The sequence below is a fragment of the Lissotriton vulgaris genome, chromosome 8 (genome assembly GCF_964263255.1).
Source record: "Lissotriton vulgaris chromosome 8, aLisVul1.2, whole genome shotgun sequence".
In the NCBI taxonomy this organism is placed as follows: domain Eukaryota; kingdom Metazoa; phylum Chordata; class Amphibia; order Caudata; family Salamandridae; genus Lissotriton; species Lissotriton vulgaris.
Window position 1 is genome coordinate 743,748,910 of NC_141696.1, and position 12,441 is coordinate 743,761,350.

General features: G+C 43.9%; 1 protein-coding gene across 1 annotated transcript in view; it reads left to right on the forward strand.

The window, feature by feature from the left end:
* Nucleotides 1-12,441, forward strand: part of LOC147697944 (uncharacterized) — a 1,308,576-nt gene that overhangs the window by 369,164 nt on the left and 926,971 nt on the right. The window contains exon 7 of the mRNA XM_086936165.1: nt 6,999-7,061. Within this exon, the coding sequence (XP_086792291.1) occupies nt 6,999-7,061 (63 nt within the window). The remainder of the gene's footprint in view (nt 1-6,998; nt 7,062-12,441) is intronic.

Consider the following 12,441-nt stretch of genomic DNA (forward strand, 5'->3'; position numbering starts at 1 on the left):
ATGGTAGGGAGGGATATCACTGACGGAGAATGGTCGGCGCTCTGGAAGGACATGACGCAATTTAATCACTCCATACTCCTGAGGGAGGCGCATTTAAAAACCCTCACGCAATGGTACATGGTCCTGGCCCGGCTTCACCGCATTTACCCGGCTGTCACGGATAGGTGCTGGAGGGGCTGTGGCCTCCTGGGTGCCTTCCGCCACATTTGGTGGGACTGCCCGGTCATTAAACCCTTCTGGGTCGAGATCTTATCCCATATTAAAGATATCCTGAAGTACCCTATCGCCGACTCACTGGAGTTCGTGCTACTGGGCTTGAGAGACCCTGGCCTCGAGCACCAGACGCGAGCAGACAAAAAGATCCTCTGGCTGTGTCTCGGCGCGGCCAAACTCACGTTGGCATCAGCCTGGAAACGGAAAGAGGCACCGGCGATCTCCCTTTGGCACGCTAGACTGTGGAGGCTCCTGAGTCTCGAGAGAATGGCGGACATCTTCCTAGGCAACTACAAAAACTTCAACCACATATGGGGCCCCTTGGTGTCCTTTCTCTCTACTGGTTTGCCCTCAGCAGTGTGCCCGGCGTCTTTGAGGAATTTACATTTATTTCAGCTCTAAAGTATGCCTGACGGATGTATGGGGAAAGAGTGCGGCACCGTCACGGGAGGGGGGGGGCGAGTAGTAGGGAGTTAAGGTTGGTGCTACTGTTGGGACATTTATATCGATAAGACGAGGCTCACCTCGATGGCATGGCGATTCTGGACTCCCTATCGGCTGAACTAACTGAGCAACCCCACCTTGGGGGGTACGAGCAGGACTGCCTACACCTACGGCTGGCGACGCCTCTTGTTCACTATTTTCTTGTATTGCAGCATTGCCTCGTCTTACTCTAATGCTTTCCCACTGTGTGGGATCATCTGTGCACCCTATGTGGTACCTTTTGTTTGATGTTTTATTCTTTATGTCTGCAAAATAAAAAATTTTACAAAAAAAAAAATCCATTACAGTTGCCATAGATATGAAATAACAGCCACATTACAAAGTGTTAGATGCATGCTCCAGTAGTAACAAAATCAACATGTGAGTCAGATAGTTTCAACAGAAGTTGGACCTTGCATCGATGACCTTGTTCTGACCACCCCTTTCAGATATTTTACAATGTGACTTGTGACATTTTCATCAGCTAGCGATTGAAGCCTTATGAATGCGGGTCGACATTGCCTCAAACCTAGTATCTTCAAATAAGGCACAATCCATATTCTCCTAACTACAGTATAAAATTTACAACAAAACATAATGTGGGGCAGAGTGAACGTGACCAGTCGTTTAATTGGGGAATTGTAACCAGGTTGTGAAAATTGCCTAGACGTAGGCTCGTCAGTAAGAACCTATCATAATTACTTGGGGTACATAAGAAATATGGTTTTATCCCTGATTGAATCAAGAGTAATTGATTGGCTCTGACTGTCTCTTTCATGATGTAAGAAGACAGCCTGATTGTCTCCAGGTGATTTAAATATAATGTTTTTAGGTCCTTCCTCGATATATGAAACATGGTGTCAGGATTGTCAAACAACTCAATATGGTCGAGGTCATCAAAAAATGTTTCAATATAAGCAAGCCAGTGGATGTAATTTACCTGCTGCAGTTTCAAACACTCTCTACCCGATTTAGGCCAGTAGACACACCTGTCTAGACCTTATGCCATAGTAAAATTGGCTTGATTTGAATAAGGTCAGACAGGTATGGTACACCCAGCTCGGTATGGCAGATGTAAGTAGCTGTGCTATCAGGGACAGCCAAGAGGTATCTAGGATAGGATAGGATAGGATAGGATGTGAATTTTTAGAGCGCGAATTGCTGCCCGGAGGCGTCCAAGCGCTAGGAATACCGTGAATCCTACCATGAGGAACCCAGAGGGGAGAGAGTGGGAGTTAGTTAGACTGGGTGAAATAGGAAGGTTTTCAGCTGTTTACAGAAGGCCGTAAGGTTGGGGTTAGCTCTTAGATACAGTGGAAGGGCATTCCAGGCCCTAGCAGCATTGTAGGAAAACGTCCTACCTCCAGATCTAGATCTTTTGACTCTGGGGGTCACTGCAAGAAAGGTCTGATTAGATCGTAGATTCCTATTGGGCATGCAGTGGGTGATTAGATCCTGTGTGATCCTGGGGCCCGTGTTCCAGAATGACTGGTGAGCTATGCACATGTCTTTGAACATAACTCTCTGGCGCACCGGTAGCCAGTGAAGGGTTGCTAGTCCGGACCTTACTGACTCTCTGCGGGGAAGGTCGAGTAACATGCGTGCAGCGCAATTCTGAACTATTTGGAGCCTTCTCAAGGTAGATTCCGGAGCACCGAGGTAAAGTACATTATTAAAATCAAGGCGGGATTGAATCAGGCCTTGTACAGCTGTTTGTTTGGCTTCCATGGGGAGGAGAGGGAAAATTGTCTTAAGCATCCTCATGATGCCGAAGCAGGTGGCTGAGAGTTTCATGGCTTGTACGTTGAAGGACAGGGATCTGTCCATCCAAATTCCAAGGCTTTTAATGCTGTTTTTGGGGGTTGGTGGAGGGCCCATACTGGGTGGCCACAGGGCGACGGGGAAGCTGGGGACCGGGAGGCCTAGGACCATGAGCTCGGTTTTGTCCCCATTTAGTTTTAAGGACGATTGGGACATCCAGGTCTTCACTTCCTCCAGACATTCTCTAAGCCCGCCCTGCACAGGTAGATTGGCTTCCTGCGTCATGGAGACCACCAGCTGCGTGTCGCCCGCATAGGAGATAATCTTAATCCCGAATGGGCGGACGACATCGGCCAGTGGCCTCATGTACAGGTTAAAAAGTGCAGGGCTTAGAGAGGAGCCTTGGGGGACACCGCATTTCAGAGGTCTGCTGGTGGACACAGACTCGCCTTCGAACACACGGAAGGATCTGTCTTCTAAAAACGACTGAAACCAGGACCACGCTTTGCCCTTGATCCCGACCTGGGACATACGGTACAGCAGGGTGTCATGGCTGACCGTATCAAAGGCTGCACTGAGATCAAGGAGGATCACTGCCACTGATCCTCCCTGCAGGTATCTCAGAAAACTATTTTCAACTTGTTGGAGTGGCTTTACATTTACATGACCCCAAACGCCAGCCCCATACAAGGCAACAGAGATACATTTGACTTTATATTATACCAGGAGGTCATCAATGGGGAGCTTGCCCAACCTCCCTGCAAAATTAATCAGAGCACCTGTAGCTTTAGCAAAACGTAATTTTCTGCATTTGACTTCTTTTGCCCATGAACCCCTATTGTCAAAAACAACCCCCAAATATGAAAAACTATCTACGAAATCAAGTTTCCCGCTATGTATGAAAATGTTGCTGGACTTTACACTGGGCTTACTACATTTCATGACAAAGGTTTTTGAGATGTTAACTTTAAGGTCCAGGTTTGACATATAGGGTACGAAACTCGTCACTATTTTATGCAGACCGATCGTGGTGCGGGCTAGCAGGACCGCATCATCGGTGTATAATAATACACCAATTGCCCTGTTGCCAATGTTGGGAAGATCTAGACATTCCTGTGCTAAAAAAGTCTCCAAGACTATTTATATAAAAGGTAAAAACGAATGGTGCGAGCACACACCTTTGCCTTACCCGCTTTCCAATGGAAAAACTATAGCTGAGCAAGCCCCTTCTGCCGTAACAAACCCTGGCCTGGGCCTCTAGATAGGATTGTTTACAAAAATTTACTAATTGACCATCCACCCCCGTTTGCTCTAAAATTTGCAAAAGCTTTGAGTGGTTGACACAATCAAACGCTGAGTTCAAATCAGCAAAACACATATACAGACTCCCTTTTTTTGCTTGGACATATTTTCCTATAATGAGGCTCAGGTTCAGGCTTTGTTCGATTGTGCACAGACCAGTGCGAAATCCGTACTGTAAATCAGAAATGATGGCTGTATCCTCAGCCCAGGTCTGCAATCTATTTAAGACAACATGCCCGGCGACCTTTACTAGGTAGTCCAATAACGAAATGGGGCGTTAACAAACTTGGTCATTACGATCACCTTTCTTAAAGATGGGTACCAGGGTGGACTTAGTGCAGGCCGAAGTAAAGCCTTAAACACAACATGCCCTTAGGACAAGTGTTAGAAGTGGACCCCACAACTTGGAGCATGATTTGAAAAGGTCCACAGGATTTTGTTATGCATAAATATCTGCTATTTGCTAGCTAAAAAGCAACCCCCAGAGAAATGGCACGCTCATTCCGTCAGAGCAAAGGCTGCTAATATTGTGCTAGGGCACAGTGTGCCATTTCTGAACATCTGTCAGGCAGCAACGAGGTGTCCCTCGTTACTGCCTTGACAGCCAGGTTTTACAGGATGGGCTCTTCACCTGATCTGTCCTGAAGCATTTTCTGGTCAAAGCATCACCACCGACCATCCATCTAGAAGGTACTGCTTTGGTATCTATTCACAAGATGAGGAATCTGCAGTTAGATGTGTCTATCAGAACAAGTATGTTACCTTTGGTATTTTCTTTTATGATAGAGACTCTTATCTAACTGCACATTCTTCACACTGATCCTCCCCATTCTGTGGAATGCTCTCATTCAGTCAATTAATAAGATGCTAAGGGCCATCCCCCTATGTCTTTACTGGACACAGCATGTTGAAGTGAAGTAGTGTGGCTCACTGGTTAGAGGCGGCAGACCCGAGAGCAGAGGACGGCCCGGACCAGGGTTCGATTCTCGGCGCGGCAGGTTTCTGGACCAGGGTCAGCGGACTCGATAATTCTCTCGCCTCGGTGCCCACTCTGATCAGCGATCACACTCGGCAACTCTGGGCATTAGCTTGCCTCATCTTCACTAACGGCCCCACCAGACCGCCGGGGATGCCTGGTCTCACCCTGGAGATACCCATTAAGGGACCATCTCTCAGGGAAGCCAGGAAGGGTTTCGCAGCGGTCGAAGCGCCTTGGGACCCTACGGGTAAGTAGTGCGCTATATAAATGCCAATACATACATACATATGCATGAACATATTTTTCCAAAGACATAGAATGGGCAAAACCTTTTGATGCATCTAGCCCTAAATCTTGAAGTCAGCACACTGCCATAGTCTGATTTCAATGGCTCTGCATTTCACGGTGCAGAGAGTGATTAGAAAGGATATGACGCCATCCTGGAGTTAATTTTGTTTATGTCTGTCTAAAGGTCACCGGTCATTGCTAATGTCTACTCTCAGGTTTGTGGGGTTGTCAGTGAAAGATTTCTCAAAGCCTGATTGTAATACCCTTCCAAACCTTCCAAAAGTCATCTTTCGTCAGAATTTGTTGATTTAAACTTAGTTGCACTCCCATATGTCTGGTGCTTCAGTAGAATAATCTCTGCAATGACTTATGTATAGACAGAGGTCACTTTGCCATGTCTTCCCCGCTTGTTCTGACTTAGGATTATCACTGGTACCTTCTTCAGAGACCACTGTCTTCACCTTTTTGGTTCTGTTGCAGGAGACCTACCAGGGTGCACTTCTCAATTTAGAATACTTTAATGTTCATCCGAGTATGCAGCATGCTGTGGGAGGGCCCTCTGAAGACAGCAGGATTCCCCCTATGTCTTTACTGGACACAGCATGTTGGTTTGACTCACTGCTGATACAGTTGCATTAACGAAGCTGAATCTATTGCTTCTACAAACTTCCAGGTCTTCTACCACATGTGGGTTGGATTTGTGCACTTGGTCCACTGCCCCAGCAGTTTCCTTTGTATCTTTAACACCCCTCGCGGTTCATGACTTGTAGTTCCATTGCCCCCTTTGTTGCCATCTGCTGATCATCTGCTCCCCCAGCTACAGGCTGTTCTGTAAGAGTGCTGCAATGGGATTGACCCACTTCAAGCAGACTAGTCAGGAGATAGTCTCTGCTGATATAGGAGATAGACTCTGCTCCTTTGATCTGTTGCGTTCACCTGCTCACGGGCACCAGACACATGGCCAGTTGCCTGTCTCTTGCACCTCCTGGTATGTCACCTCATGTTTTCTTTGTTCCCATGGCATCGCTTTGTACTTTTACTGCTTTGCTAGTTCTACCACGTGGCAACCTTCTCCTAAAAGCATGCTCCTTTGGGCTCTGTTCTTGGGCTGCTATTGTCACTCCTAGACCGGCTTGAGTAAGCCAAAGCTGGCCCCCCTGTGTTATCTGGTCCTCAAGGTGTGCCACTACTGATGCTGTTTGCTTATGGGCCGTCTGCGAACCCACCCCGCCTTCCCACTGCCTTCTGTGAGTTCAGTGAGTGCACAACGTTATAACCAAGTAAATTCAAGCCTTTCAGTGGTCGGTTGACTGAGAGGCCGACATGCGCATGCCCCACCCTGGTTTACAATGGATGAATTGAAGCTCAGTGGGCAGGCTCCTGTCCAGCTGTCATCCTGAACAGAAGCTCTTGAGGCTTATTTTAGCCTGTTGGGAGGTCCAGGACAGCAACAGCAATGATGAAAGTCTTAATCATAAATATTTCTATTAGTCCGTATGCCATGCAGAAAATGCTTATTTCCCACTCACTATCTGTTACCGCTTTGGTACCGATTCCATAAATATTAAATGACACAATTAATCTAACCTGTTTTTCATCCACCCCTTTTGTTCCCATTTCCAATTGCTGTCTTCTTCCCCATTATATGTTGGAGCATTGTGGGACAGACTGGTTCTGCAATATTGTTGCTTTTATCACTTTTCAGGGAATTGGACATAATGTGTCCACCCAATTGACAAAATGGGGTTCGAAAACAAAATCAACTAGAAAATATTTTGTTTATACAAAAGTAGATAGGCAACGTGGCCTGGAATGTAAACTTAAAGAAGACATGAATGATGTAGAACCATAATTATGGGTAAGTAAGTTTTCCTTGATAATTACCTGAAAAGAAAAAAATGCATGTGATCACTATGGATACGGATTAGAAACATTTCCTTTTTGTATACATTTTCTGTTACTTGTTTTCTAGGAAAACACCTGGAATGCTAAATTAGTTCACCTACAAGAATTACACAAGGAAGAAAAGAACCAGGTATAGTAGTTCTATATGAAGATATATTTTGTAGAACTTTGAATATTGGAATGCATTACAACTTTACATATTCAAGTATTCTTAAATGTAAAAATTAATTTCTTGGTGGTAAGGATAATCCGTTGCAATGGTGACGGAGTATCCTTTCCGCAAATAATGCGGTCCGCCCACCACATTTACCTAAGGGTACACCTTAGGGTTAATCACAGCGGAGACTACATTGTCTTCCCTGTGATTAATCGACTCTGACAGTCCTGCATAGTCAGGGTCGTAGGGGGAAACGGCTACATGACAGTCTTCTCCAATTCAGATGGGTGGTCATATAATTCTTTTTTTGCTGTTCCTTACTGCCAGGTAAAACTTTACTGTACAGAACAGAAAAATAATACTATTTTAATGATCTTCCCAGTCATGGGAGAAGCCTCTCATGGTGCGGGGAGCATTTCTTTTTTTCTTTTCAAAAATAAAATTCAGTTTCGCGATTTTTTTTTTTCTAAAGACAAAATAATTCTGTTTGCTACAGGGCTGAGCTCTTCCGGCGCAGCCCTTTAGCAAACAGTAAAATGCATTGACAGGAACCACGGTGACAGAGGTTCCTGCCAATGCCTTTATAAATGGCAACCATTTGGGCGTTATTTATAAATCTGAAGGGTGAAATAGTCTCAACCTGGCGAATGTAAAGTCCTCGGCCAGGCCATGGTAGAATAGTCGTTCCTCCAGGAAATAAATCTGGCCCTATGTTTGTATCTGTTTTTCGACATAACATAGTCTATGCACTTTATGTTTTTTCCGAGAATCCATGTCTTTTATTGCAAAAATGGGAATGGCCATTCTGCTCTACCTCAGAACAATATAATGCTGTTGAAATGCTACAACTTCTTATCTCCTAGAGCTTTTATTTGTGTCTGTTTACATCATCATTTGTGGCACTACAAGTAAAGAGAAGTCATTTGAAAATATTTCCAACTCTAACCTGAATTAAGTTGTTTAGCATGATTTAAAAAGTTTTTTTATAGCGCGGACATGACCCTTGAGGTTATCATCTGAGCTTACCAATACAATAAGCATTGCTGTTCCCTCTTGGCTCTCAAAGGTTTCGGAAAAGATGATGGCAGTCCAGGTAATAATGAAGAATATGGACTCAACATTCTGGATATGGGACATTGATGGGGAGAATGATCTGTTAGTCAGTACTGACTTAGGATGTACTTGAATTCTCTTCCTCGTTTGTCTGTGGGCGTTATTAACAATTGTCATCCCTAGATTTAGTTTTGGGGCTTGCACAGCATTGTTTAATAGATTTGTTAACATGTGTTATTTATTAATTAGATTGATAAATCATGGATCTAGCCACATGAGAGACTTTAGGAAGTAGAGACAGCTTAAACTATGCTATCAATCTAAACTTTGCATTTTAGTGGATTATTTTTTGAATTTTGATCTGTTGTTGAAAAAACAACCCAGGGGCTTGGTCGGTCAGCTGAACAAGGAGAGAGCGGACCCACTGCTCTCTATGCCACCTGGGGTCAGAAACTAGGCTGTAGAAAAGGCTGGGTGGGATCAAACAGATGGACTTGAGCACAGTGTGGTACTGCTTATGGAAACTGGGACTTGGAGCAAGGGTGAAGGCCCCACCCATAGCCAACAAACAAGCTTCACAGAGGATAGCTGCGGTGTAGCTTCACAGGTAACAAGGAATATATCACAAAATCGGTGACAATCGACTAATGGCTCGGAGAGAGGAGGGGTATCACTCTTTGGTCCGTAGATATATTTAAAACTAGTGGGATTTTAGTTTTGTTTCGGAAGGCTGGAATATTTGTATAAAGTCTGAGATCTGCAGGCAGGAGGTTCCAGATTCTTGGATCTTGGCAAGGCAAGGCTTATTTGAGAATCTTTGTGTTTCTGCTTTTTTGCTAGGAGCGAGAATCTCTTCCTCCTGCCGTGATGCAGACTTTATTGTTAGGTGGCAAAGGAGGTTGAGATGAAGAACTTTGTGAATGACAATTGACAATTTTGAAGTCACTACTGGCTTCAATTGGAAGCCAGTGGGTGTCTTTTTAGAGCAAGAGTGCTGTTTCCAATTGTTTGGGTCCTCTGATGAGGTGGTCTTGAGAAGTGCTAGGGCTGATTTGGAAAAGTGTGACAAAGTAGGACTTGTACCTATTCTCTGATGTCAGAGGAAGGATTAGGGTGTTTGACTTTTTCAAAGAAATGGAAATGGAAAGAGAACGTCTTAATACATTTGGATATCTGATGTGTCAGTTAAGGATTTGCCCCAATTCTTTCCTTAGATTTTTCCAAACTTATATAATGTCCCAGTTCTTGTGAAGTTATTTCTTTTCAGCAAGTAAATGTCATTTTTGTTATCATGATTCTATGCCTGAGGGCTTTTTAGCTTTCCACAAGCCAGTTATTAAGGATCTAGCGACCAGCATTGCGACAAGCACTACATGCATGTCTTCAAGGAAGTAATACCCAGCTGTCTAGCGCTTCCTAGTAAAGCTGCAAGAGCATCAGGGATCCCCTCTGCTCCCAATCTCATAGTCATATGGGAGGCAACTGCTCCCTAGAAGGACTGTATTTCCGGAAATGACCATCTCTTGTGTTTCCGGTTTACGAATGTCTGGTATCTGATCGTATATTTGCTAATTGTGTTTATTAAGGTATGCTGAATTTGGACTTTTCAATTATACAATGCACTTTGATTCAGCCCCTTGCAGAAAGGTCTTGGAGCAGGGTATTCTTTTATATCAATCTGAAGTCCACTAAAAGTACCACTTATCTTGGGCCAAATTACTTCTCATCATATGAGCTTGCTGGGAAAGAGCCTGTTCCCAATTTTACGAAGGCCAATATTCTCCCACTTGATATCTCTTTTATTCTATTCAATGATAGATGCCTACTCTTTGACTCTGCATGTATGCTGCAAATTCGAGGCAGTATAAACATTGTTTTGTAGGCAAGTGCGAACAATCACAATGGTTCAATAGCAAACTAGCTTGGGATTGTTGGTTTCCTTTTTCTGGTGCATGGCCCAAAGTGGTTCCATGAGTAGAGGGGAACGTTAGAGGGATGGGATTGAACAATGAGGCACACCACATTTTGAAGTTGATGCAGGTGCTCTGAATGACTTAACGTTTTAAAAATTGTGATCTTATTAAGATGTGGAATGAAAACCATTGCTGAGCTTGAGTAGGGGTGGTTGGAATTGCACATTGGGTGGGCAAAACTTGTCACATCGACGTCATTAGTGATATTTTGTATACAAAGAAGTGTGTCAAAAGGGGCACAACCAAGAGCTCAGAACTCTGGTCTGCCCAGGAAGTCCCAATGAGGCCTCATTTGAAATGTTCCCACAGTGAAGGCACTATGAGGTTGGATGCCTCTCTCTCTGCCATACTGAGTAGACAGATTACAAGAAAGTTTAGTCCTAGCCAAAGCGCGTGGCCATGCTCCTATCAAAATAATACAGGTGCCAATTAACTACAGAGGAAATGTGTGAGTGATTGCGATTACATAATTGTGGTCCAAGCATGCAAGAGACTGATCATGCGGGCTAGGCATTGCCGTGGATCGGATATATATACATACCGCTGGAGTGCGTAATTTCCTCAGTAGTTAATTGGCACTTGCTACGCTGTATTATTTTGATAGGAGCATGGCCGCGCTCTTTGGCTTTCATGACCACCACCTTTACAAAATCACTCTGTGACGCTTAATTAGAGGCCAAGCAATCACTACATGAGGCCCAACATTACTTGTGCAGCTCCGTGTTAATGTCACCATGAGCTGATAGTGGACCCCCTTACTCATTTTTTAGGTGATCGCTGCTGAGGCACTCATTCCACCGATCTTCCCACCGGACGGTGCTGAAGATTACATAAAAGGAAAACGGTATGCTTCAACCAATATGATAAACAGGCATTACATACATCAGCAGAGGCCTGAGTCTCGCCTTGTTGTTTTTTATAGAAATTCTTTCGCCATATATGATCATGGAGTATGTCGGCTGACACTCTCCATTACTTAGTTGAAGAACCTGTTTGAAAAAATATGCACCTCTAACCAGGTGAGCACAATGGGGACGTATGCCCTATTTTGTTTTTATCACTGACACACATCAGGCCTTGACCTACCTCCTTTTTCAATTTACATCCACAGGCTGTCCGACTTCCCCCTTTTGGTTTGTAGTCCTGATGAAGACCCGCCTCGGATGTGCACAAATCTGCGCATTTATCTAGGGTCGAAACATCGGCGTTATGTTTCCGTCCACTCTGAGCTTCAACAAAACAAAGAGATAAATTACCCTGTTTGAGACTACTGTATTCTAAAAGTGGACTTTCTCAATGTAATGTTTTGTCTATATGTCTGATTATGTTTGTACTCCTTTAAAGTATTCACAACACTTGGTCACCAGTCACAGCTTATTCACTCAATGTATACACAGTTTATGTGTGCTGTTTGTTTTGGACAGCTATCCAAAGAACTGTGAATTCAGTTTCTATAAGGTTTACACTAAAAGATTAACCTTTATAACTACTGTGGTCAGTGTTTGTTTTCTTATATATCCCTCCTTGTATATATTGCTTTATTTGTGTATTCAATGCATTTTTCAATGTATTTGTGTTCCCCATCAGAACCATTTTTGTTGTTTAACATTGGTTACATTGGGCAAAGACCTCCAGCTACCATCATACTACTGGTGAGGGTGGTATGAAACCTCCAACCAGGAGTAATGCATTGACAATACATGCATAATTAGACACCAAGGATAGATACGAACATGAGAATTGTAATATGTACAAACCTAAAAGGCCTGTATCCCAACTGATCAACTCATCTCCAGCCTATATTATTACAGTGCAGGGATGGTCCTTCAGGCTATCCAATGAGTGATGGCTTCAACTCAAGGAGGCCACTTCACCTAAAAATGACTACTACAAATAAAAACACAAGAGCCTATGACAAGAAGTGGATGGCTGAGAAATCTAGTACAGGCAGTAAATTTGGAAATAACTTTCTGTACATGGCTCAAAGACACAGAGAACACAGGAGAATGCTGTGCGTCACTGCTTGGCGCACCCACAGTCTATCAACTACCACGTTTAAAAAAACAGATATGACTACGAAGGTCATGCCAGGTCAGAAGAAATGGGATGCGTATACTTTCCGACAACTAGTCCTCCCATGTTGCAGCCTGTGTACTGCAATCCTTTCTCATATTTGGAAGAAGTGATATTCATATTGTGAAAATGCTGAGAGATGGCCCTGTTGTACTGGATTTGACAAGATGAGCAAACAAATATACAGGCTGTAGAAAAAACATGAAGAGGTCCCTTGCCTCCTCATATTGTTAGGTCTCTTAGCTGCTTTGAAC